At 37.1% G+C, this 27,473-nt stretch overlaps 2 protein-coding genes across 5 annotated transcripts in view; both read left to right on the top strand.

The window, feature by feature from the left end:
* Window positions 1-8,004, top strand: part of ATR (ATR checkpoint kinase) — a 104,888-nt gene extending 96,884 nt beyond the window's left edge. For all 4 annotated transcript variants that reach the window (XM_079101068.1, XM_079101066.1, XM_079101067.1 and 1 more), the window contains 2 exons: window positions 4,842-4,947; window positions 6,075-8,004. In XM_079101068.1, coding sequence (XP_078957194.1) covers window positions 4,842-4,947; window positions 6,075-6,248 — 280 coding nt within the window. In that variant the 3' untranslated portion in view covers window positions 6,249-8,004. The remainder of the gene's footprint in view (window positions 1-4,841; window positions 4,948-6,074) is intronic.
* Window positions 8,005-8,169: 165 nt separating this feature from the next.
* The window catches only part of XRN1 (5'-3' exoribonuclease 1), a 118,181-nt gene continuing 98,877 nt past the window's right edge, over window positions 8,170-27,473 (top strand). The window contains 7 exon segments of the mRNA XM_079101069.1: window positions 8,170-8,351; window positions 20,301-20,533; window positions 23,980-24,077; window positions 25,203-25,312; window positions 25,410-25,520; window positions 26,867-26,900; window positions 26,903-26,948. Coding sequence (XP_078957195.1) covers window positions 8,277-8,351; window positions 20,301-20,533; window positions 23,980-24,077; window positions 25,203-25,312; window positions 25,410-25,520; window positions 26,867-26,900; window positions 26,903-26,948 — 707 coding nt within the window. The 5' untranslated portion in view covers window positions 8,170-8,276.

Below are 27,473 nucleotides of genomic sequence, written 5' to 3'. Positions count from 1 at the left end.
ATACCCATTGAAGCACAATAGTATTTACTTATTTATTTATGATACTGGAGTTTGAACCCAGTGCTTTGCACATGATAAGCATACTCTATACCACCAAGCTATTTCAAAGTTTTTAAGTTTGGTGAAGTCTTAATTTATCTATATTTTTCTTTTTGTTAATTTTGGTGTTGTATGTAAGAAATTATTGCCTAAGTCAAATTTATAAAGATTTACTCTGGAGTTTTCTTCTAAGCACTTTATGGTTTTAGTGCACTTTCAATCTTTGATCTATTTTCAGTTTTTGTGTATATGGTATAAGGTACAGATCCACATTCATACTTACACATGTATTTTCAATTGTCTCAACACCATTTTTTAGAAAGACTTTTTCTGAGGCTAGGGAGATAGCTCAGTTGGTAGAGTGCTTGCCTTGCAAGCCCAAGGCCCTGGGTTCAATCCCCAGCACCCCCCAAAAAAAAAAAAGAAAGACAGACTTTTTCTTCTATTTAATTGTCTTGGCTTTTTGTGTATGTCTGTGTGTGTGTCCTTGAGACAGGGTCTATGTTGCCCATGCTGTCCTTGAACTCTTTAGTTCCTCTATCTCACCCTCCAAAGAAGCTGAGATTACAGGCATGTCCCACTGTACCTGGATTGTCTTGGTATTTCTGTTGAAATGATCAACTGGGGACTGTCAGTAGAGTTCAGTGGCAGAGTACTTGGCTAGCATGCACAAGGCCCTAGGTTCAGTTCCCAGCACCTTGAAAAAAAAAAAAAAGAAATGTTTAGTTGTTTTTAACAATTCTATTCACCAATCTAGTTATAAGTTTAACTTATGCCATCTACACATTGTCCTGATCCCACTGTAGTTTTGTAGTAAGTTTAAAAATAAGGATCTTTTTTTCCAGGTTTCTGTAGCTGCTTTGGGTTCCTTGCATTTCCATATGAATTTTAACGTCATAATGTCAATTTCTGCAAAAAGCCAGCTTGGATTTTGATAGAAATGGCATTAAGGTTGTAAATCAATTTGTAGGGTATTGCCTTCTAACAATATTAAATTTTCTGATTCATTAATATATAATGTTTTCAATTCATTTAAATACTAATTAATTTCTTTCAACAATGTTTTATAGTTTTTAGTGTGCACATCTTGCTTTTGGCTTTTAAAAATTTTATTCGTAGGTATTTTATTCCTTTGATTCTGTTCTCAGTGAGATTTTCTTTTAATTTCATTTTTGGTTTGTTCATTGCTAGTTTATAGAAATACAACTGATATTTGTATGTTGATCTCGTGTCCTGAAACTTATTGAACTCATTAATTATTCTTAATAGTTATTTTTGTGGATACCTGAAGATTTTCTCTGCAATAGCACACATCATCTGAAGATAGGAGTTTTATTTTTTTCTTTCCAATTTCAATGCCTTTTATTTCTTTTTCTTGCCTAATTGCCCTAGTTAGGTCAATGTCAAATAGATGGGGTGAGAGCACAGTCTTGTAGATCTTAGAGATAAGTCTTTCACTTCTAAGTATAATAATAGGGCTGTGGCAAGTAAATTTTTAAAGGACTTTTTCAGCTCTTTTATTCACTTCCTGTATTTAAAAGCTTTCTACCAAACATTATGGTAGAATATACTGGTCAGTTAAACATGTGCAAAAACAAATTGTCGGAAAGAGGAAATATTTCATCTTATGAATCACTTACCAGGAGCCCCTGTTTTATTCTGGGGAAGTCAGGAAATAATTTCTGAAGTAGCTGGATTCCATAAAGATAGAGTTGAACCACACAAAGGAGAAGAGTGTTCCGAGTGATGAAAATATCAAATGAAGCGAAGGCCTGGCCTCCCTATCCACAAAGGAATGTTCCAACACTACGAGTGAATGCCTAAAACCAAGGGTAGTATCAAACCCTATATATACTATGTTTTTCCTATACCTGTATGCCTGTGATAAAGTTTAATTTATAAGTTGGACACAGTAAGAAAATAATAACAATAACTAATAAAACAGTTACAACAATATACTGTAATAAAATTGCCAGCATCTCTAGTCTTGTCTAGTCTTTGGACCATTGTTAAGTAAAATAAGGATTACTTAAACATAAGCATTGAGATACCATGACAGTCATTCTGATAGATGAGCCAGCTAAGTGACTAATAGGCAGGTGGAGTGGTACACAGTGGGGTATGCTAGGCAAAAGGATGATTGACATGCTGGACAGGGATAGCAGGACTGCAAATTTCATCATACTACCCAAAAGGGTACAATTTAAAGTTTTAAGAAATGATTACTTTTCCATTTAATATTTTCAGACCACATGTAACTGAAACCACAGAACATGGAAGATTATTGTACTATATTCTAGAGGCTATCCTTCAAAGACTTGGTGCTAAGAAATGATGGCTAAATTATGCAGGACTACTTGAAACTTGTTTGCACATTTAAACTATACCCTGAGAGCAACCAGAAGTGATAGGAGGGTTTTAAGAAGAAATAAAAGGGAATAAGAGGAGAGGAGACAATCTGGTTTACACAGTAGAAAAGTTAAGAGTTTGAACTAAAGGCCAGAAAACTAAGGACTATTCTGGAAACCCAGTATTAAATGATGGTGCATTGGATGATGTCGTAGCAGTAGAGATTCCATAAGCAGAGAGTCTAAAGAGTCTATAGAGGAAAAGGAAGCAAGTGTGACTACTAGATTTTTATCCAGGAAAAATATTGTTCCTGGCTGATTTGGGGAATACAAGAGTAGTAGTTAGGAAAAGGTAATGAGTTTTGTTTTGAAATACTGAGTTTCAGGTGCGTGTATTAAATCCAAGTGGTATTTCCTATAGGTAGTTGGATTTGATGTGTAGAGCACAGAGGAAAGATCTAGGCTGGATCTGTATGGTAGCGAAGGCATTATATGTTCGTTGATGACATGGCAGGGGATAAAATCCATTTATTCAGTAACTACTCATTTATCAGTTAGTTCAGAGTGTACATTTAGAGATGGCATGCAGAACTCAATTTGCTCTCAGAAATCATCTTGTGTCTTGCCTCTGTCTCCCTCTTTCCCCTGCCTGCACCACAAAACAAAAATTTCACATAACCTTACTAAAAAGGTAGTAATGTGTCTTATAGAGTATAATGATAAGCTCCTCATCCTTCACCTAATTTTTTTTTAACATGGAGTAACAGCATACCATTTGCATAATCATACATTTACATAGGGTAATGATATTCCATGCAGTTATTTTTTCCTTCCCCCCCACTCCTCCCACCTCTCTTTTCCCTCTATACAGTCCCTCCTTCCTCCATTCTTGCCCCCCTACCGCCCCCCATTATGTGTCATCATCCACTTATCAGCGAGATCATTCGTCCTTTGGATTTTTGAGATTGGCTTATCTCACTTAGCATGATATTCTCCAATTTCATCCATTTGCCTGCAAATGCCATAATTTTATTCTTTATAGCTGAGTAATATTCCATTATATATATATATATATATATATATATATATATATATATATATATATACATACACACACACTACAGTTTCTTTATCCATTCATCAATTGAGGGACATCTAGGTTGGTTCCACAATCTAGCTATTGTGAATTGAGCAGCTATTAACATTGATGTGGCTGTATCTCTGTAGTATGCCGATTTTAAGTCCTTTGGGTATAGGCTGAGGAGTGGGATAGCTGGGTCAAATGGTGGGTCCATTCCAAGTTTTCTAAGGAATCTCCACACTGCTTTCCAGAGTGGCTGCACTAATTTGCAGCCCCACCAGCAATGTATGAGTGTACCTTTTTCCCCACATCCTCCCCAACACCTATTGTTGCTTGTATTCTTGATAATCGCCATTCTAATTGGGGTGGAAATGGAATCTTAGTGTAATTTTGATTTGCATTTCTCTTATTACTAAAGATGGATTACTAAATATGTTTGTTGATTGCTTGTAGATCTTCTGTGAAGCGTCTGTTCATATCCTTAGCCCATTTGTTGATTGGGTTATTTGTATACTTTGTGTAGTTTTTTGAGTTCTTTATATATTCTAGAAATTAGTGCTGTATCTGAAGTATGAGTGGCAAAGATATTCTCCCACTCTGTAGGCTCTCTCTTCACATTGCTGATAGTTTCCTTTGCTGAGAGAAAGCTATTTAGTTTGAATCTATCCCAGTTATTGATTCTTGCTTTTATTTCTTGTGCTATGGGAGTCCTGTTAAGGAAGTCTGATCCTAAGCCAACAAGTTGAAGATTTGGACCTACTTTTTCTTCTATAAGATGCAGGGTCTCTGGTCTGATTTCAAGGTCCTTGATCCATTGTGAGTTGATTTTTGTGCAGGGTGAGAGATAGAGATTTAGTTTCATTCTGTTGCATATGGATTTCCAGTTTTCCCAGCACCATTTGTTGAAGAGGCTATCTTTTCTCCATTGCATATTTTTGGCACCTTTGTCTAGTATTAGAAAACTGTATTTATTTGGGTTTGTGTCTGTGTCCTCTATTCTGTACCATTGATCTACTTATCTATTTTGGTGCCAATACCATGCCGTTTTTGTTACTATTGCTTTGTAGTATAGTTGAAGTTCTGGTTCTTAAATGAAGTTCTTAAATGTATTGTAGCAAGATTTTTTGGCGGGGGGGTGGGTACCAGGGTTTGAACTCAGGGGCACTTGGCACACCTCCAGCCCTGTTTTGTATTTTAAAGACAGGTCTCAGTTGCTTAGTGCCTCACTTTTGCTGAGGCTGGCTTTGCACTTGCAGTCCTCCTGCCTCAGCCTCCTGAGCCACTGGGATTACTGGAGTGCACCACCACACCCGGCACAAGATTTCTTTTTGCAAAGATATTATTGGATTAACCTTAATATGTTTCAATTTTAGTGTCTTAAAGACTTTTCTACATGATCCTCTTGTGGAGTGGAGTAAGCCAGTTAAAGGACATTCCAAAGCAACACTGAATGAAACTGGAGAAGTTGTCAATGAAAAGGTTAGCAGAAGATGCACCTTGATATGAGCTAATACTGTATATCTTACAAATGAGAACTGAATATTAACTTCTTAAATACTGCGAGTGAAAATTGATTACTCTGAAATTCAAATTTTCTTTATTGTTATTACTAATGTTAACATTATTAGTATTGATGTAATAAAAAACAGCAAGGCATGCTTGTTTAACATAAACATCTTACAGTCATGAAATAACAGTGGAAAAAACTTGGGCACAAATTGCCTGAGTTTACATAGTAATACATGTGAGCCTTAATGTGGTGATAATAGTGTGCCACAATCCATCTTGACAATGTAGCCATTCAGTCCTTACTAAAATTAGTTGAAGCCTCAACTTTTACAGATGACCCTTTTTAATGTTAGAATAGATTTAAGGATTCTTTTTGGTTTTTTTTATGTGTATGTGTGTTATGAATTAAATCCAGGGCTTTGTACATGCTAAGCACATGCTGTGCCACTGAGCTACACCACCAGCCCGAGGATTGTTTTTCTGATAACATCATTCTCACCTTTACATTCAGATGTGCTTTTTCCTAAGCGAAAAATGTGGAGTTTCAAGTATCTCACTTAGAATTTCCATTTGTATGCACTAATATAATGTAAATATTAGATTATTAGAGCATTATTGCTATTATTAGAATGTAAATATTAGGTTACTAGAGCATTGTTGCTATTAGAATTTTCATTCAAATATATAAGTCCTAAACAGTTTGAAAGCAGTTTTGTTGTTTTTGTAGTGCTAGGGATTCATCCTAGGGTCTTACACATCCTAGACAAGTGCTTTACTACTGAGCTACACTTCCCAGCCCTTGAAACAAAATTTTTTATTTATTACTTTTCTGGAATTGTAATGTAAAAATAATTCCCCACTATTTCATGTAGTCCAGAAACATGTCCAGTCAACTGATGTTGAATTAATGTAACAAGCCTCAAAATCAATATCTTGTTACTGGATTTGTTTTATTCTCTTTTTCTCTATTTGCTGCTTCCAAAGGGGTGTTGATCAGTAAAATAGTGTTGATGTTTATTAATTGTAAGAAAGTGGAAATTCTAAATTACCAACACCACGTTATTAAGTCCTTAGTCCTAATGACTTTCTCATTTTAGGCCAAGACCCATGTTCTTGACATAGAGCAGCGACTGCAAGGTGTAATCAAGACCCGAAATAGAGTGACAGGACTGCCGTTATCTATTGAAGGACACGTGCATTACCTTATACAAGAAGCTACTGATGAAAACTTATTATGCCAAATGTACCTCGGTTGGACCCCATATATGTGAAATGAAATTACTTCAAAGAATGTTATCTAGAATTAATGTATTTAGTATTAACATATATCTATTCAGTTCTGAAGTACAACATAAGTTTCTTTATGTTCTCAGAACAACTGGTATTATTTCTAATTGTTAACAATAAGAAGAGTGTTTGGGGTGGTTTTTGTTTTGATTTGTTTGCAGTACTGAGGATTGAACCCAGGGTCTCACACATGCTAGACAGTCTACCACTGAGCTATATCCCCAGCCCTGTTAATAATGTTTAAGATAACATGTTGTTATTAAGATAAATTGCTTTCTTAATACACATGGTGTGTTCTAACTGAAGAAATGAAACATCATGTGGTCATATGGTTAAAAAAATGTATTTGCAAGAAAAGAAGCCAGCCTAATTTCATTTTATAATTTTTATTGGTTTCTTTTTTTAAAGTATTAATTAGGTGGGGCATGGTGATGCACACCTGTAATCCCAAAGCTCTGGAGGCTGGGACAGGAGGATTGCAAGGTCAAAGCCAGCCTCAGCAAAAGCAAAATGCTAAGCAAGTCAGTGAGACCCTGTCTCTAAATAAAATACAAAATAGGGCTGGGGATGTGGCTCAGTGGTCCAGTGCCCCTGAGTTGAATCCCCAGTACCCAAAAACAAACAAACAAAAAAATTAGTTAGCATAAGGATTCATTTTAACAACAAAATTACATCCAGTGTTTCTGTACACTTGTACACAGAGCTGCCTCTTCTGCCCTTCTGGACTGACAGCCTACAGAGAGATTCAAACATAATAACATATTATTAAGTTCACTTAATAAAACTCTTTTTTTAGTATGTTTGAAAGTGTGATGGGGAAAAAAATCCAAGCAATGTGAATATGACAATTAAATAAACATTCTGTTATACTTTTGTTATTGTTTTGTTTTTTTGCAGTGGTAGGGGTGGAACCCAGGGCCTCACAAATAGGCAAGCACTCTACACTCCAACTCCACCCCCAGTTTCCAACACTAATTTTAAAGATGTTGCCATACTCCAGGTTTACTAGAATGCACCCTCCAGTGTTCACAGAAGACAGCAACACTCAAAGTTCCATATTTTAAAATCTAAAAATTAAATGTGTGAATATTTTGTTTTCGTTCATAAGATTCAAAATAATTACGAAGTAATGCGGTAATTACATTCGAATAAGTGGAAAACTGAATTAGAACAGGTAACAATAGAACTCTGCCTTGTGAAAACTAAACGTCATCCAATTCCCTTTCAGGGCCTGATGTTTAAGTTAAAGGCCGTCTAGTTGAGAAACTTTTTTCAGAACGGGCTGTTTGTTTTGGAGGCACTGGGAGGTGTGACCCAGGCGCGTCTACCGCCGAGCTGCACGTACCCCAGCTTACCCCAAATTCCCTTTGGTTCTGGGGCTCGAACGCGGGCGCCCTACCGCAGGGCTACGTCCCAGCCCGTTTTATTTTTTGAGACGGGCTGGGCAAAATAGCGAGACCTTCAGGCGTGCGCCCGAAAAGCACGTTGGTTTTGTGTTTGCGGGTTTTTCTTTTTCCAGAAAGCATTTTTCGAAGAAACTTCACTTTGGTTTACACTCCTAAGAGAAAATAACGCCTTCTCGCAAAGTACAGCCAAATACAGCGCCAGGCCTCTTCCCAGGCGGTGAGGAGCACTGCGATGGCAGCAGCAGGAGGCAGGGGCGGCGGGCCGACTTCGGTGTTCGGGCCTCCGGCAGGCCCGCCTGGCCTCCTCGCCGCCTCGGGAGCCAGCCCGGTCACCCGGCACTTCAGAACTAACTTCCCGCACAGGAGCTCACACAGGCCCCGGAGCCCGGGCCGCCGCCGGCAGCCGGCCGCGGGGCGAGGCCGACGGATAAGCCCCGCCCCGGGACGCGGCCGCGATGCCGCCGCTCTAGGCGCGCCGGGCGTCTCTATGGTCGGGTGGGCGGTGTGTTGTCATCGGCGGAGCGACGGCCGGAGGCGGCGGCGTAGGCCCCGGCGGGGCGTTTGGTTTCGGTTTGGCCCTGTCTGGAATTAGTGTTGACTGTCGAAATGGGAGTCCCCAAGTTTTACCGATGGATTTCGGAGCGGTATCCCTGCCTCAGCGAAGTGGTGAAAGAGCATCAGGTGGGTGAGCGCGGGCGGCCGTTCAGAAGGCCGAGGACCCCGGGCGCCGCGGCCCTCTCCCCGCCGCGGACTGGGGCTCCAGCCTCTTGCTCGTCGGCTGCTGGCCGAGCGGCGTAGGGCGGGGGACAGAGGGTTGGAGGACGCCCAGGGGAGCCGAATGGGGGCCAGGAGGCAGACTGCGTGTCCGTGCGCAGATCCGGGGGCTCACGGCAGGGACTGAGGGCCTTCTGCGACTTCGAAATAAGTCCCGGGGGCGAAGGCTCTCACCCTTCCCTCCGCAGGGAGCTGCAGGTTTGCTTCGCCCTGATGGAGGGGGTGAAGCCGAGGACCTGCCCTCGTAGGTCCCCCAGCCCACCGAACCTGACCCTCATAGGAACAATAACAGCCGCCTCCGCAGTTGAATCACCTTGTTTACTTTCCCTTGGAAAGAGCTGCATCTCACCTACCTCGCTCCCAGCACCTAGACTTTTTGTCGTGGCTGATGGTTCATATTTATGATGCCTTTTCAATTATCCCAAAGACATTATCAACTCCCCCAGCTACTTGGGAGGCTGAGACGGGAGGATCACAAGTTTGAGGCCAGCCTCGCAACTTAGCAAGACCCAGTCACAAAATAAAAAATAAAAAGGACTGAAACCATAAAAAGGACCCAGTGGTAAAGTGCCCCTGGGTTCAATCCCCAGTACCGCGAAAGTAAAGAAAGTATCAAGTATAAACCCCCTTTTGTCAAACAAAAATGATGATGATAATAATAATAATAGGGGCGGGGAGGGCATTATTTAGAGGCTTCAGTGTTTTAGAGAGCACTAATAACATTTGGTTTGTAGTGACCACAGAGCAACGTTTATGTGTAGATTCCAAAAATGTGTGTTTGTATAGTTCTTTGTTGGAACTGTGAAAAGAAGAGAAAGCAGTGGTCTATTAGGTAAACTAGACTTTGGGTGATATTTTAGTGTTCGTTACTTTTAATGAATTTGATAGATCTTTTTCCGTTTTATGTTTTACGGGGGTGGGAAAATCATTTCAAAAGTATGTATACCTGATTGAATTAGTTGCGATGGATAGCATTGTATTAATAGTGGAAGTTATTACATTATGGTTTAATTTTTTTTCAAGTACTTAAAATCCTAAAGATAGCACTAAACTTCTGCAAAGGATTCTTTTGTTGCTGGATTCCAATCTCATTTGGTATTTTAGGAAAAAACTTACCAAAAATTTAAAATGCTAGCTTATCTTTCATTTGTTTGAAGCATAGGTTGAGTTAGATATGTAGAGAAGGGCATTTATTCGCAGGGATGAAGGTTAAAAAAGATACCAGTACACTGCAGAAATAGAGACACACTGGCTTTTCCTGGACAAGTATTTCAGTCAACAAGTATTTGTGTCACTTTATCTCAAAATGAAAAAATAGGGTGACTGCTATTCAAAATAGGGTGACTTGATAACACATAATTTGTTCAGTAATATTTTTATTCAGTACTCTTGGTGCAGAGTTTTCTTTTGGTGAAAATATCTTAGATTCTCTACTCTGAGGAATTCTGTTCCTGAAAAACAAGTAATCTTAAAGGCAGTTTTATCACATGGACACTAAGGATAGGTTTTGTGAAAGCATTACACTAGAGAGAAACTGAGAATAGGATTGTTAAAAAATTCCGTTGTAATAAGCCTTAAAACTAGGTACACCAAAGTGGTATTGTTAGATACTTGATCAAAAAGAGATTAAAGGGCTACCAACTACTCTCCAAGTAGTACTTAAAGACGGCAATACCTAAATGTGTTGCAGTGATTCGGAAGCTAGTCCTGGGCAGAGGGATTAGGAGAAGGAGTGGGTTCTAGGAAGATGGTGGTGGTGACAGTAACACAGCTTTTCAGCTCTGATTCCACACATGAAAACAGAAAGCAAAACTAGATAGTGAAACTTAAAATCCATAAAACAATTGCAACAAACCTGTGACATGGTATCTCCATGATACTTTGGGGTCAAAATACTAGTAGAAGAGGACAAACTACCAACAGTTTAGACACAGTGTTGGCTGCACCAGAGGAAAAAGGAAGCATGATGGAGACCTGAGACCGGAACTCCAGACAGCCAGCAGGTACGCACAAGGAGACTGTGCTATACAGGTAGAGAGCAGGACCAAAACTCAGGGCCTTTATTCTGAAAGACCAAAGAGACAGGGCCATATCCCTCCTATAAATTCTCAAAACTGAGAGGCTCCATTCTAGGGCAGAGCCCACCCTAAGGAGAAACAGCTGGGAGTGGAATACAATCTTATCACAACACAGGCAGTAAAGAGGTAAGAAGAGAAACAGGAGAGGAGAAGGTTCAGATAAAAGGGAGTGTTAAGAGTCAAAAAATCTTAAAAAACAAACCACCATGTTTTTTTTAACCCTCCTCCAGAGGAGAGGGTTTTGTTAAATTAAAGGTTTTCTGAAACCTACTCATTCTAAAAGTCTAGAAAATTAAATTCACATAAAAATGAGCAACAAAAAGTATTGAAGTTAGATTGCATACAAAGTTATTATAGGGAAAATACATTGCTACAGTCATTAAAAACATGCAGTGTACAACCATAGAAATGAAAAGTTGTACCCCATTTGTGTACAATGAATCAAAATGCAGTCTGTAAAAGTAAAAATTTAAATTAAAAAAAAAAAAAAAAACTTGCAGTAAAGGGCTGGGGATGTAGTCCAGTGGCAGAGCACACAGGAAGCATGTGTAAGGCCCTGGGACTGATCCCTAGGGCCTCCTCCCAAATATTATTTTTTTGCAGTAAAAACATGCCTACGGAACAGCAAAACTGTAACATACTCTTTCAGAGCTAAAATACACTAAGAAAATTATAAGATATGAAAGAACAACTTACCAGTTGTGAAAACTGTGGGATAAGATGACAGAACCTAGAGAAAAGTAGAAATAGTTGGAAAAACATCACTTTAGAAAAGAAGCCTAAAATATCAGCAAGACAAAAGCAAAGTGATGCTGTAAGACGGGTGAAAAAAGAGATGGAAAAAAGAGAAAATTGTAAACAATAGAGGTTTCCGGGAAAAAAATGCAACAACAAATACTAAAACTACAATTAAAGAAAACTTTCCTAGCATGGGGTTGTAGCTCAGTGGCAGAGGCACTTGCCTGGCATGTGTGAGGTACTGGGTTCAATTCTTAGCACCACATCTAAATAAATAAAATAAAGGTCTGTTGGCAACTAAAAAAATAAATACATATTTTTTTAAAAAGAAAACTTTCCTACAATTAAAATGAAAGCCAAAATTGTGTCCTAAGAGAATTTACCCTATACCTGATTTACCAAGATATAGTCTGATAAAATTACTGGACTCTAATAAAGACTAGTGACTTCACTTGAGGATCCCCAAATGGTGAACAGCAGGTTTGCCCCTGTGAGTGTCCCCTCAACAGCTGAAGGGGAATAAAAAAGAATAAGGATAGCTTTATAAACCTGAAAGTTTGCTTGTATCCATATTGTTCCATTTCTTTGGAGGTCAGTTGATGATTTGGTTTTAGAGTCAATAGCACCACCCCTGTGAAGGGAGAGGAGAGCAACTCCAGAGACTTTTTTTCAAATAATCATCACTGGTTGGGAGTGTCAGTCAATGAGAGCCCATGCCCAGCATGTGCAAGGCCATGGGTTCAATCCCCAGCACTGAAAAAAAAAGTAAAAACAAAATCAACTCTTTTCTACCCTAGCACCAACTCATCCTTTGCATATCTTCAGACCTTGAGGCTCGCCAGTTTGTGGCCATCTGTGACCAGAAACAGCTGCTCCAGTTTCCAGTTCAGTGTTCTGGGTTAGTCTTAGCGGCCCCCCAACACTCCTTTTCTTACAATCCATCAACATAAGCCCATTCACTCTTTTTTAGAAACTGTGGTTGGTTTGTGTCTAAAGCTGAGCCTAGGTCCACCCCTTGTTCCTTTTGGCGCTGGTGAAACCAGGAGTATGATGTAGACATGAGGAAATGTCTCCCACTGTCAGGCTTTTGGGGGATTAAAGGAGACTCTGTGTGTGTGTGTGTGTGTGTGTGTGTGTGTGTGTGTGTGTGTGTGTGTGTGTGTGTGTTGCTTTATTACAGTGGAACTGGGATTTGGGGAAAGAAAAAATGTAAACGCATAAACATCTTTAATCAACAAAGGTCAACAACTAATATTAGAAACTCTTAGAACATGTGAAGTTCCCTTTGTGGTTATAATCCAGCATACTGTCAAATAGCTAAGATTTGTTAAGGGCTTGTCTTGGTAAGGGTACTGCTTTACATGCATGCATTCATTAATTTTATCTTAGCAATTCTAATATATCCATTTTGTAGCTGAGAAAACAGTCATAAAAATGACTGTTTTTGCAGCTAAATGTGAAACCATTTTTTGTTTGTTTGGTTGGTTGGTTTCATTTTCATTTTTGCCTCTCTTCTAGGAAGCTGTTTAGGCTTTGTTTTTTTCCCCCCAATCACTGCCACCCTTCATGGAATTTGAATGTCACAGATGTACTGTGTATGTATATACTAGGGTACTTTATTTTGTTTCTTGCTCTCTCTCTCTCTCTCTCTCTCTCTCTCTCTCTCTCTCTCTCTCTCTCTCTCTCTCCCACACACACACACACACACACACACACACACACAATAATTTTGGTCCCAATGTAAGCAATGTTATTGCTGTTGAAAATGCATGTTATTTATTTATTTTTTATTTTCTGGTACCGAGGATTGAACCCAGGGGCACGTAACCACTGAGCCACATTCACAGCCTGTAATTTCTTGTATTTTTGAGACAGGGTCTTGCCAAGTTGCTGACGCTGGCTTTGAACTTGTAGTTCTCCCATTTCAGCTGTGATCTTCCTGTTTCAGTCTCCACAGCTGCTGGGATTACAGGCATACACCACCACACCAGGCAGTGATGCATACTCTTGATCCTTCAGTTTTGTTTTGTTTTTTCAGAAAATTACAGTTACGTATACATTACAGAATTTACCACCTGAACCATTTTTAATGTTTTTATATTATACATACTATGGCATTCTTTTCGCCATATTCATACATGCATGGAATATAATTTGCTCCATTTTAATCCCCAGTACTTCCACTTTCCCTCCCTCCCCCCATTTTACCCATTTTTAAGTATACATTCACCTTGTTGTGCTGAGCCTACACTCTAAAAACATAACTGTGCATCCCCCACTCCCAGTGGGGGTGATGCTTTACCATTGAATTACATTTGCAGCCTCTTTCATTATTTTAAATTTTGAGACAGGGTCACTAAGTTGCCAAGGCTGACCTCAACTTCCAATACTTGTGCCTCAGCTTCCCAAATTGCTGGGATTACAGGTGTTCTATACCATGCCCAGCTCTTCTGCACTATTTTTTCCCCCGGTACCAGGGATTGAACTCAGGGGCACTCGACCACTGAGCCACATCCTCAGCCCTATTTTGTATTTCATTCAGAGACAAGAGTCTCACTGTGTTGCTTAGTGCCTCGCTTTTGCAGAGGCTGGGTTTGAAATCCTCCTTTCTCACTCATTCTCCTGAGACCCTAGGATTATAGGAACCCCCAGCACTCCTGGCTTGCACATTTTTGTTGAAACTTGCGTCTTGGTTATGAAAACTTAAATTTTCAAATTATCGGGTACACTGGTTGTCATTTCCATTTTAAAGTGTTTGCTTTTATGCATGGAACTTAACCGTCTAATTCTTTACTATATTTAGGGAATACTGTATTTCCCAGCCCCTAGCATGATGTGTGGCACATGATGCATATTCAGTAAATACGTGCTGGATGAACTGATTATTTAACTTAGCATATACTGTATAAAATATTGAATATTAATATATAACCTATTTTAAAATCTAGTGCTTTTTTTTAAAGGAAGCAACAAAACCTTGGAATTGTTTAAAATGAAATTAAGTGAATAGGATTAAATAACAAATGAATTATCGACAGCTGCTTTAATCAAATGATCAAATATATATTACTTGCCTTTAAAAGTAGGATGCAAAGTTAGATTAACAAAAAGAAGCTAATGTTTTGAGTTTAGATACTAAGATACTAATACATAGCCATAATTTAAAGCAGTGTAGGCACCTATTTCAAATGATTGGGATATAGGCTATCTGTGCTATCAGGATTAATGAGGGGAAAGTTTCATGTGTTTATTCTTTGAATTTTTGGATGTTGGGAGAACTGGGTGTTGAACCCAGGCACTCTTTGCCACTGAGCTACATCCCCAGTTTTTGTTCGTTTGTTTTGAGATGGAGTCTAAATTGCTAAGACTGGCCTTGAACTTGTGATCTTCCTACCTCAGCTTTCTGAGACACTGGGATGATAGGCTTGTGCCATGCCACTGGGCTAGATATTTTTAATTGCTGCTTCTGTCAGGCAGTGTGCTAAAGGTTCTAAACACAAATTAGAGAGCTTGCATTAAGAAACTCAGAGTTAGCAGTGGAGGACAGACACACTCTTAAACACTCAACAAAAATGTGGAGCACCTACTAATGTGTCAACACTGTTATACGCCTTGGGAACACAAAAATAAGTTATAGTTCCTGCTCTCAAGATGCTGAGTCTCCAGACAGATTTGAAAAACAAATAGCGTAAGTTATCAGAGTGCTTAATTGCTTTGTTAAGTGAAGTAAGGGAGGCATGTATAAGATGTGTGTAAAGAAGGAGTATCATCTCCCCTTGAAGGAATATGGAAAACAAACCAAAGCAGACATAGATGCTTGAGCTGGATCTGGGAGGATGAGTCAAAATCCAGAAAATTAGTGGAGGGAAGAACAGAAGGAGAGAAAAGCATTGAGGCAAAAAGAGGGGTAGCATCTATAAAGTCCTAGAAGTTGGAAACAGCCCAGTTCAAACTCTGTATCTAGCTTACAGGGCATATCTGAAACAGGAAAAGTATGTGGGGTTGATGGGAAAAATAGCAGCCAAATCATGCAGGACCTTTTATAGTGTTTGGATTTGTAGTATCTTATGGGTTTAAGTAAGGAAATAGCATGATCAGATTATGCTTTAGAAAAAATGGCTAAGCCAGAATAAGACAAACCTAGATGTAAGCAGTCCCAAATGAAAAACTGCCAGCCTGAATCAGTGCAGATCTAGGACTAGAGAAAAAGATGAAATTGCCTGAACAGTAGGAATGGGTAAGATGAAAAGATTCTAGAAACATTTTGGATGCTAAATTAGAAAACAAAAGACCTCAGTGACTAATTAGAGATGGGTTTGGAGAGATAGATAGTATAAAATAACCTTAAAATTTCTAACTTACAAATGTAATAACTGGAAAGAGAAGGTAATGAGACAATGATAATGTGATATTATGCTGATAAAGTTGTACTTTGTGAATTCTCTTGTGAATTTATTTTTGCATTTATTTTATTGGTACATAATGATTATATAATTTTAATTTGATTTTTGAATCTTTGATTATGCCAACAAATTTAGGAAACTTTAAACTGATTTCCTGTTGGTGATTTATTTATTAAATTACTTCCAACTTTGACTAAAAGGCATCTACTTTTATAAAAACACTTGAATGATTCTGGCTTCCATTTATTTTTTTCTCACTTTGTCAGGTTGGTCAGTGGTTGCTTATTCAATCTGAAACCTAAGAGAATTTTTAAAACATTTCTTTTCTAAAAGGAAAATTATAGTGCTTAGATGTAAAAACTATGACTATGTAGTCTAGAGGAAAGTAAAAAGCAACTGAAATTCCTTCATTTAGGACTAACCACTATTGACATCTTATTTCTATATACTTCCTATCTTTTCTATGCAGATACATATGTAAATAAATATTTTATCACTGCCTTATATATATAGACATTTTTCCATACCAAACGTGAATTTCTATCATAATTTGTAATTGCTGTGTAATATTCCACTGTATGACTATACTGTCATCAGTTCTATTATTAAGCATTTGGATTGTCTTTCATTTTTTTTTTATCTTTTCTGAACAGAACTGCCATGGATATTTATATATATATTATTTGTAAGTTAGTCATTTCTGATGAGTCTCAGGGTAAATTTACATTCATAGAAATCCTGAGTCAAAGATATACATGTTTCAAGTATTGATACATATTTTCAGATTGTTATTCCAATTTATATTCTCATTTCTACTGGATGTGTCCTATTTCTCTTTTCTAGGACTCTGACTTTATTTTCTAAAATGGAGATAGTAAATATTTATCTTTAAGGTTGTTCTAATTAAGTAAAAGAATTCATATAAATAGTTAACCTAATGCTTAGCACAATAAATGCCAGTTATTACTTTTAATAATCTATGATATTGCATTTCCCCAATGTTCCCCTTGCAAATACTGGGCAACATCAGTCTCTTCAATTTTACTAACATGAAGAAATTGTTGTATCATTATACTTTGATTTTTGGGATGAACATCTTTTCTTAGGCTTACTAGTTTTGTTTCTTTTTGAATTGTTTTCAGTTTTCTGTGAATACTTTTAACATTTGTTCTTTTACATTTGAGAATTTTTTATATCTTAGGAATGTTCATTGTCCTCATTTGCAAAACATTTTCCTGTATTTTGTGATTTTTTTTCATTAAAATCTTTATTTTTACAGACTGCATTGTGATTCATTGTACACAAATGGGGTATAACTTTTCATTTCTATGGTTGTGTACATTATAGATTCACACCATTCATGTAATCATACATATACATAGAGTAATACCGTCTGTTTTATTCTTCTATCTTTCTGTCCCCCATCCCATCCCACCCCATTTTCCTCTAAGCCATCCAAAGTTCCTCCATTCTTCTTTTCCCCATCCTGCCACCACTCCCCATTATGTATAATCATCCACTTATCAGAGAAAATATTCGGCCTTTGGTTTTTTGGGCTTGGCCTATTTCACTTAGCATGATATTTTCCAACTTCATCGGTTTACCAGCAAATGCCATAATTTTATTCTTCTTTATGGCTGAGTAATATTCCATTGTGTATATATGCCACAGTTTATTTATCCATTCATCTGTTGAAGGGCATCTAGGTTGGTTCCACAATCTAGCTATTGTGAATTGAGCAGCTATGAACATTGATGTAGCTGCATCACTGTAGTATGCTGATTTTAAGTCCTTTGGGTTTTTGTTTTTGTTTTTTTTTTTGGGTGCTGAGGATCGAACCCAGGGCCTTACGCTTATTAGGCAAGCACTCTACCAACTGAGCTATCTCCCCAGCCCCAGTCCTTTGGGTATAAACTTGAGGAGTGGGATAGCTGGGTCAAATGGTGGGTCCATTCCAAGTTTTCTGAGGAATCTCCATACTGCTTTCCAGAGTGGCTGGACCAATTTGCAACTCCACCAGCAATGTATGAGTGTACCTTTTTCCCCACATCCTCTCCAACACCTATTGTTGCTTGTGTTCTTGATAATCACCATTCTAATTGGAGTTAGATGAAATCTTAGGGAGGTTTTAATTTGCATTTCTCTAGTTACTAGAGATGATGAGCACTTTTTCATATATTTGTTGATCACCTGTATGTATTCTTCTGTGAAATTTTGTGATTTTTAATTTGGTACTTTTTTAACATTTTAGATTTAAAGTAATACGTTTTTAGATATTGAATCCACTATTTGTTTACTTTGTGAGTTGGGACTTTCCCCACCCTAAGCTTATTAAAATATTTCTGCTGTGCCTCTGTGTGTATGCGGGTTTTTTTGTTGGTTGGTTTGGTTTGGTACCAAGAATTGAACCCATGAATGCTTAGCCACTTAGTCACATTCCCAGCTCCCTACCCCCACCTTTTTTTCTTTTTTCTTTTGATATAGAGTCTCATTAAATTGCTCAGGGCCTTGCTAAGTTGCCGAGGCTGGCTTTGAACTTTAATCTCCTGCCTCAGCCTCCCAAATTGCTGGGATTACAGGAATGGACCACCATGCCTAGCACTGTTTTTTTGTTTTGTTTTTTCTTAAATATTTTTGTTGTTGTTGTTGCAGCTGGACATAATACCTTTATTTTATTTATATATTTTTATGTTGCACTGGGGATCTAACCCAGTGCCTCAAGCATACTAGGCAAGTGCTTTACCACTGAGCCACAACCGCAGCCCTCTTTTTTGTTTTTTAAGTTACATTTTTCACAGTGAAATTTTTAATCCTTCTGGTTTTTGTTTGTTTTTGTTTTTGATACTGGGTCTTACTATGTTGCCCAGACTGGCCTCAAACTCCTGAGCACAATCAATTCTCCTGCCTCAGCCTCCCAAGTAGCTGGGACTATAGGCATGTGCCACTGTACCCAGCTCTTCTAGAATTTTCTTACAAGTTGAAGTGCAGTTTTGTTTCCAGATAGTTAGGTATGTACGCCATCCTTTTCTTTGGCTGATTTGAAATACCCCTTACATTCTCAATTTCCATGTATACTCAAAACAATTTCAAACTGTTTGCTCAGATTGTTTTATTGTTTTGAATTTGTCAACAGCAAATTTTCCTTCATTACTCTTCTTTTTAATACTCTTTCTGGCTGATATTTCATAGTTATTCTCCTAGGAAACTTAGGAGTCATTTTTACAGTACCACACCAAAATCACATTGAGATTTTGATTGAGATTTTCAGATTTCAAACAAATAGTAAATCTTGAATGCATGTTAACAGTCTTATGATCACAAATGTTATTTCATTCAAGCCTATTTGTTACTCAGTAAGAACACACAAAATTTTACATGATGCTAAGTGGGTGTTCTATAAATGTTTTTACAGTGTTTATTGTTTCAAAGCCAAAACTTTTCACCCCCAAAACTTAAAGTCGTGCTATTTTCACAGTAATTAGAATATGTGTCCTTACCTGTTGTAAAACTCAAACTACTGAATCACACTGTCAGAAACGGTTTTCATTAGGTTTATATAAGGAATGTCCTATTTTCTCTAATTAATATGTAAAGCAGGCTGTATTCTAATTTTTTTTTTTTTTTTTTCTTGCTGGGAGTTGAGCCCAGGATACTCTACTATTGAGCTAGACCCCCAACTTCTTTTTATTTTGAGACAGATCTTGCTAATCCTCTTGCCTCAGCCTCCCAAACCCTGGCTGGACTACAATTCTTTGATCACACTGAACATTATAATTGTTTAGCTGCACCAGTTTCAGTTCCCTGTTAGTGTACATTTGTCTCAGTCATGTTCCCCTTACTTGTTCCCATTTAAATAGAGAAAAAATAAATGAGAGCCAGAATAAGGTCTTTTTATAAAGGCAGATGACTCTTTGGTCAAAGTTTAGAAGTCATTTAACCCATGTATCTCAAACAAGAAATCAGTTTTCAAGGTTTCCTAAATGTCTTGACATAATCTAATGTTTGAAAAATGTAACCAAATCAAGTGACTGTTTTAGTAAAACCAAATGTTCATTAAGCCTTTAAATCATTTGTTAAACCTTTCAATAACATTACAAACCCAACTGTTTGATATAAATGTTAACCATTATAAAGGATACTGAGACACTGAGAAGTTAATATCAAGTAATAGAAAGGAAGGAAACAAATATTTTGAGTACCAAACCAATCAAGCACTGTATTTGGTATTTTCCTGAGGTATCTTATTTTGAATAAATAATTTTCTGACAGCAAATTCTATCAAGTCTTTGGTGCTCTGTATATCATATAATGTTAATATTACCATTTCCTCCTGTTCGGTTTTTCCTTACTTTCTTTGTTCAACTGTGACGATTTAGTCGCTTTTTTATATTTTGCTTTTTATCATTCATAATCACTTTTTTTTCTTTTTTATTTGAGATAGGATTTCACTAAGTTGCTTAGGGCCATGGTAAGTTGGTGAGGCTGCCTTTGAACTTGTATTCCTGCCTCAGCCTCTCTAGTTGCTGGGATTATAGGCATGTGCCACTGTACCCTGCTGATAATCACTTTTCCCAGATGCCAAGATATCTGTGGTTGATTCTAATTAGTGATCTTAAATATATTTCTTTGGTTTTTAGATTCCTGAATTTGATAACTTGTACCTGGATATGAATGGAATTATACATCAATGCTCGCATCCTAATGATGATGATGTTCACTTCAGAATATCAGATGATAAAATCTTCAGTGACATATTTCACTACTTGGAGGTGTTGTTTCGCATTATTAAACCTAGAAAAGTGTTCTTCATGGCTGTTGATGGTGTGGCTCCTCGAGCAAAAATGAACCAGCAGCGTGGGAGGCGTTTTAGGTAAAATGTTAAAGGATAATGACCTAAGACAACACATCTTCTAATCACATTTCTTTTTGTTTAAATTCCCCCACAAATGGGAATATCTTATAACAATGGGCTAGAAATTCAAATGAGGTATCATTTCTCAAAACATATGTTGGATTTTATAGAGTTGTTCAGTTGTTCTCTGTTACAAGTTTTTCAAAGTTCTTATACTGGTTTACACTGGGCTGTTAACTAGAGTGCACTAAGAGATTGTGGTAATAAGAATGTTATTAACATTTAATTTAATATTACAGACATTTATTAAATAACCAGACCCTGAGCTAAATGCTGATTTTAAATGAGTATGGGACCTAATTGGCAGAAAGACAAGTGACATCAGATGATGATTGATGGACTGTGGGAAGAGAGTTAAATGAGGACACTCAGGATATTATCAGCACTACTGTGTAGAAGTAAAAGGATGAGAAGAAATTGTACCCATTAAGAGGATCTTAAAGGCAAATTCCTGGACATAGAGAATATTTCTGAGTAACAGAGAGATCAAGCTATGTCCCTGTTTATGAATACCAGAAGTCAAAGTAAGAAAGTTGCCACACTGAAGGCAAGGAACCCTGAGTCCAGAGAATTGGATGGATCACTAGCATAGTGGATCCTTTAACCGTAGTGACAGCTTCAGGAGTGGAAAGAGCACCTGCGCATCAAACGTGGAAGTCGTCAAGGAAGGGGGGCGAGTGCCTTGGTCAAGGCTTCCAGTGAGAATAAGGAGGAGGATGGCAAAAATACCAATTTAATATCAAAAGTAAAATGATCCTTGAAAATCTTAGACTGTGAGATCCTTGAAGGAAAGAACCTTCTCATACCAAAATTGAGATTCTCAGGTACCACTCAAAAGATTTATTAATCAGAATCTGTAGGAGTTGGAAAACTTCTAGAAACCGTTTCTACTAGAGTCCCCTGACATTTATTAAACTAATTTTTGGGAGCTACTATCCTAGAAAATGTGGTATTAGGGAAGGATTATATAACTCCATTGCATTGGTCAGGATCCTCTTAAAGATAATAGGAAACACTCAGACTAACTTAAGCAGAAAGGTACATAAGGAGTTCAAAAGTCTACCAGAATGGGTAGCTCCAGAAACTTATTCCTTTAGATGTGATCCAGAGATTAAGCTATCACCAGAACTATTAGCTCCAAGGATATGTCACTCTTATAATTTAGCAATCAGGAAGCCACCACTGCATCTATTAGCTTGACAACCCTCGTGCATTTGTTGAAAAAACAGATGTCCTCCTCCTTGCTTCTCAGCACTGCAAACCTACTTATTGCTGAAGTGCACACAGCCCCTGTAGCCACAGTGCCTCAACTGTCAGTGGGCATCGCCGCACTTCCACTTTCCCAACCTTTTATGGAAGAATCTCATGGTCAAAAATCATGTCATATTCAGAAACCTAATTGCAGGAAAGCCTGAGAGATTTGTTTATTTATTTATTTATGTATTTATTAACTAACTTTGCAACCTCTCTAATATCAGAAAGCAGAGAAGGAGGAGTATAGAATGGAGACTAAGGGCCAATCCACTGTAACCACCATGGCCTTTCCTAAATACTCTGCTGGTATTGAGTATTCCAGGTTTCCCAGAAATCCCCAAACAGCTGTCATTCCTTACAGTGATTGTTTTCTCCATTCATAATCTGTAATTCTTCATGTCTTATTTCTAAATCTTTTCTCACTTTATTCCCACTAAAATTTCCTTATAAGATCACAGGACTTTGGCCAGATACAAAGAATAATTTTTCTTACCTCATTCAGCCACAGCACTTAATAGAGCTGATCATTCTTTTTGAACTTCTCTCTTTCCTTGACCACCTTAAAACCATCCTATTTCTTTGTCTATGCATTCATAGTCTCTTTGTCATTTTTCCTTCCTGATTTTCTTTTTCTAAAATATATGGTGGTTTCTTTAGTTGTAGATGGACCCAATACCTTTATTTTTATTTGTTTTTATGTGGTGCTGAGGATCAAACCCAGTGCCTCACACGTGCTAGGCAAGCACTTTACCACTGAGCCACAACCCCAGCCCATTATTTTCTTAAATTGTTATTGTTTCTTAAGGTTCTCTCCTGGACCCTGAGTGATCTCATCCTGTGACTTTAATTACTCTGTCTATCCTAATGACTCCCAGATTTATCTTTCTGGTGATTCTCTCCTGTTTCTTTTTATCCAAATGCCTACTGCACTTGAGCTGTAACATGTTCAGCACTGAACTCACCTTCCTGTCAAAACAGCCCTCCTCTTTCCTGTTTCAGTGAATGACAATTCCATGTACTTGGCTGCCTATTAGTCTTACCGTGTCCTTATCCCAAACATTTTCCATATTGCATCCAGATTAAACTTTAGGACTGTTTAATCTCCTGTCTCACCATTTATAGTATAATCTCTGAGACCTGGACTCTTTTCTCTTTTGTTGTATCCCAAGACCTTGTCACATAGTTGCATTGAATAGTCATTTGTTCATTCAGAGGAGGAGGAGAAAAGAAGAAAGAATACACTGCAAAGATTACAAAGGAGTGTCATTCAAGTTTTTGTTATATTGAGGTTGGCAAGAGAGGAAGAATTTGTTAATCACAAAAAGAGAATTCAGGCCATAGTAGATAGAGTTAGTGGCAATTCTGTAGAATGTATGTTTGAGGCAGAGCTTCCTAACTTGTGTGCCATGTGGCACTCTGGTGTGCTGCAGAGAGGTTAGAGGGGAAGCCAGGTAGGAATCAGGGCATCTGTGTTCAAATCTAGTTCTGATTCCAAAACTCATATTCCTTCTAGCATATTCTGTTGCCTTAAAAAATAAAATAATTTTTGGCAGCTGATGTCATTAATACTCTTAGACTTTCATTTTAAATGTTTTTGGGAGGAAATGCAAACATATTTAAGAAATTTTTTATAATAATTTATGTAATATTCTTAGGCATCATTGATGACATTTAAGATCATAAAATGATTAAGATCATTAAATGATATTATGAATGTTTAAAGTTGTGTGGTGCTTTTAGTCTTGTTTCTAGAATGAATTTGCTGTATTTTTGTGACAAGAATCACTTTGTAAGTATTTGTAATATTCTATGTGTTTTGGTGGTTTAATATCTAACTTCTGTAGTCCTCATGCAAAAAACTCAATTCTTTAAAGATCTGTCAACATCTAAAAAACATTGATGAATTTGGGGCTGGGGTTGTAGCTCAGTGGTAGAGCACTTGCCTAGCATGTGTGAGGCACTGGGTTTGATTCTCAGTACCACTATTAATAAATAATAATAATAAAATAAATGTCCTTTGACAACTAAAAAATAAAAATAAATGGACGAATTTGTAGTTTGGTTACAAAAGCACCTAAATAATAGTTTGTGTAAAGATCTTTACTTTTTTTTCAGCAAGTTTAAGATGCTCTTTCCCTTTATCCTTTAAGGTCAGCCAAGGAGGCAGAAGACAAAATTAAAAAGGCAATAGAAAAGGGAGAAACTCTTCCTACAGAGGCCAGATTTGATTCCAACTGTATTACACCAGGTAAATTCACAGAGAGAAAAATTCTGAATGAATTAAAATATAAATAGAAATTTTATTTTTTCAAATATACTTTTATTTTCCAGACTTAATTTATTTTGGTCTTAAGGTACCATTTGCTCTTTTTCCCACTGGTGTCTATTCATGAGATGGTTTGGTCACATAGCACAAAAGGACAAAAGTGCTCCTATAGAGAGACACTCTCTAGGAATTTTCAGGTCTTAAAAAGAGCAGATGTGGGCAGAACTACTTCTCCCCCTTATTGGTATGAAACCATCAGTGACATTGTGACTTATCAGGTTTATGTTGCTGCCTCCTCATTCCAGGATGAGAAACCCATTTTCCTAATCCAGAGAGTTTACTATTGTACCTCTCAAAAGCAATTAAGATTTCTGTGTTGGGACTGGGGTTGTGGCTCAGTGGTGGAGTGCTCACCTAGCATGTGTGAGGCCCTGGGTTTGATTCTCAGCACCACATGAAAATAAAATAAAGGTATTGTGTCCATCTATAACTAAAACAAAATATTAAAAAAAAAAAAAAGATTTCTGTGACCTTAAGGAAAATAATATGTTTAACTTAATTTTATATTCAACAGCATACTTATATTCTTAGGAGCTTTGTCTTTGAACATAAATCCTAAGTATACCTGGGCTTTTCCTGAAAAGAAATCATTGTAGTCTCATTTTCCAGATTCATAATAATTTTTCAGATTAACAACAGTGATAATATTTTTGTTATTGTTATTTTTGGCAATATAGTTGAAGCTGCATGCCTTACAAAAATACTTTAGGATCTAACAAAAGAAGTAGAAAGCTGAAGTTCATCAGAGTTTAAACGCTGCATTTGTGTAAAAATACTCAAAGCGTACTCCTCAGTAGTTGAAATTTCTTGACTTTCCCTTTGTGACACTGAAGTCATTTCAATGACTATCGAGATTTGAAGCAGTTGTGATATTTGCTAGGGAATGGTACAACATTTTGTGCTTTCAGGATAAAGAAGGAGGCATTTAACCTTCAAAGATCCTGTACCTATTTCCTGAACATCCAAATCTAATTATATGTTGTCACTGAGAATTCACTGTTTTCATGTCTTTCTCAGATTAATCTTTTTTAAACTTTTTATTTATAGGGACAGAATTCATGGCTAGGTTACATGAACATCTGAAATATTTTGTAAATATGAAAATTTCCACAGACAAGTCATGGCAAGGAGTTACCATCTACTTCTCAGGCCATGAGGTTATCATCTTTTTTTATTTAAAGTAAATTTTTAAAATTTATTTAATATTCTGAACCTTACATATTACCACACTTTTTTTTAAAACATTGTATTTAGACACCCGGAGAAGGAGAGCATAAAATCATGGAATTTATCAGATCCGAGAAAGCAAAACCAGATCATGATCCAAACACCAGACACTGTCTCTATGGCTTAGATGCTGACTTGGTAGGTATAATATCTGTTATTTAAGATTATGTCATCGTAGGTAAGTATCTAGAGACTCAGTTTTATATAGGAATCTTGCTGCCTTTGATAATAAATTTAAAAAAACAACAAGATTTCCTGTTTTTTGCCTTTACCCAAGTTCTAAAACAGTTGGAAAATGATTTTTTTATCTTTTACAGACTACATTTTGATTCATTGTACCCAAATGGGGTACATCATTTCATTTCTATGGTTGTGCACAATGTAGATTCACACCATTCGTGTAATCATACATTTACATAGGGTAATGATGTCTGTCTCATTCCACCATCTTTCATATTCCCCCCTCCCTCTCATTTCCTTCTGCATAATCCAAAGTTCCTTCTTGTGTCCTCTTTCTCCTATCATTCTGGGTTATTGAAGCAAATCCCAGACATTTATATCATTTAATCTATACTTATTTTCATAATGATTCTCTAATAAAAAAGAAGGTTGGTTTTTTTAACTGCAGTGTCATTATCCCACATGAAATAAAAATTAACATCATTATTTAATACAGAAATAACCATTTAATATTCTCATCTCCCTAATTGCATAAGTGTTTCTTTTATGTTGTTGAGTCACTATTGAAATAAACAATATCCATTGTGATTGCTTGATATGTCTCACTAGGCTTTTGACTTACTTTGGAAACTGTAATACTATAAAATAAAATTAGGTGAAGGTACCCTTTTTTTTTTTTTTTCCTGCATTTTTCATATACTAGAAGTATCTTGGCCTCCAAAAGAGCCTAATATTTTAACATGAAAAGGCTGCTGCCTCTAATTTCTAACCCATTCCCTCGTGGCAAGAAATATGTGAAAATCAAGAGAAGGTTTTGGGGAAGAAAAGTAGGATAGAGTGGCAGTTATAAAGATCAGGAGACTCTAAGGGGAACATGTTTTTCCTAGAAAAATACACTTACTTTCCTGAGCACAGTGGTGCAGGCCATTAAGCCCAGCTACTTGGGAGACTGAGGCAGGAGGATCTCAAATTCAAAGTCAGTCTGGGCAGTTTTGCAGAATTCTGTCTCAAAATTAAAAAAGAGAAATTTAAAGTGGGTTGTAGATCTAGCTCAGTGGTAGAGCACTTGTCTAGCATGTGTGAGGTCCTGGATTCCATTCCCTAGTACCAATAAAAAAAAAAGAAAAGTACATTTAAACTATCCTGTTCATATTCTACAAATGGATCATATTTTTATATTTGTGTATTAATGTGCTAATTGTTTCTTTATTCTCTATATAGAAAAGTTTTATTTAATTGCCTTCATGAGTCTAGTACTAGAAAAGAATGGGAGAAAAGAAACATTCATAATCATTTTTCCACAGATCATGCTTGGATTAACAAGTCACGAGGCACATTTTCTCTCTTAAGAGAAGAAGTTCGATTTGGTGGCAAAAAAACCCAAAGGTAAAGCATATAGCATACATATTGTAAAAAGAACATTAATTTAGCCTGGATAATAATCCTTTAACAGAAGTGTAATCTGTTTTTGTTGATAGTATCCTTTGATACACCAAAGTTTTTAATTATGATGTACTCCAATTATCTTTGTCTTTTTTTGGTCTGAGCTTTTAGTGTACTATCAAGAAATAATTACCAATCCAGTGTTCTAAAGGTGATTTCCTGTGTTTTACTCTTTTTATAGGTTTTTGTTGTGGTTCTTGTTGGGTTTTGTGTAGTACTGGCCTTCGAACCCCAGGGCCTTGCACAAACTAGGCAAGAGCTATACTACTGACTATAGCCCTGGGTTTATAGTTTTAAACTTTTATGTTTAGGTCTTTGGTACATTTGAGTTGATTTATGAATATGGCAAAAGTAAAGATCCAACTCCATTCCTCTGCATGTAGATATCAAATTTTCTTAGCACTATTTGTTGAAAAGACTGTCCTTTCCCTATTGAATCTCATGGACCCTAGTTGAAAATCATTTTAC

This window comes from Sciurus vulgaris, assembly GCF_902686455.1.
Source record: "Sciurus vulgaris genome assembly, chromosome: 10".
Classification (NCBI taxonomy): Eukaryota; Metazoa; Chordata; class Mammalia; order Rodentia; family Sciuridae; genus Sciurus; species Sciurus vulgaris.
This window is presented reverse-complemented; position numbering and strand designations above follow the sequence as displayed.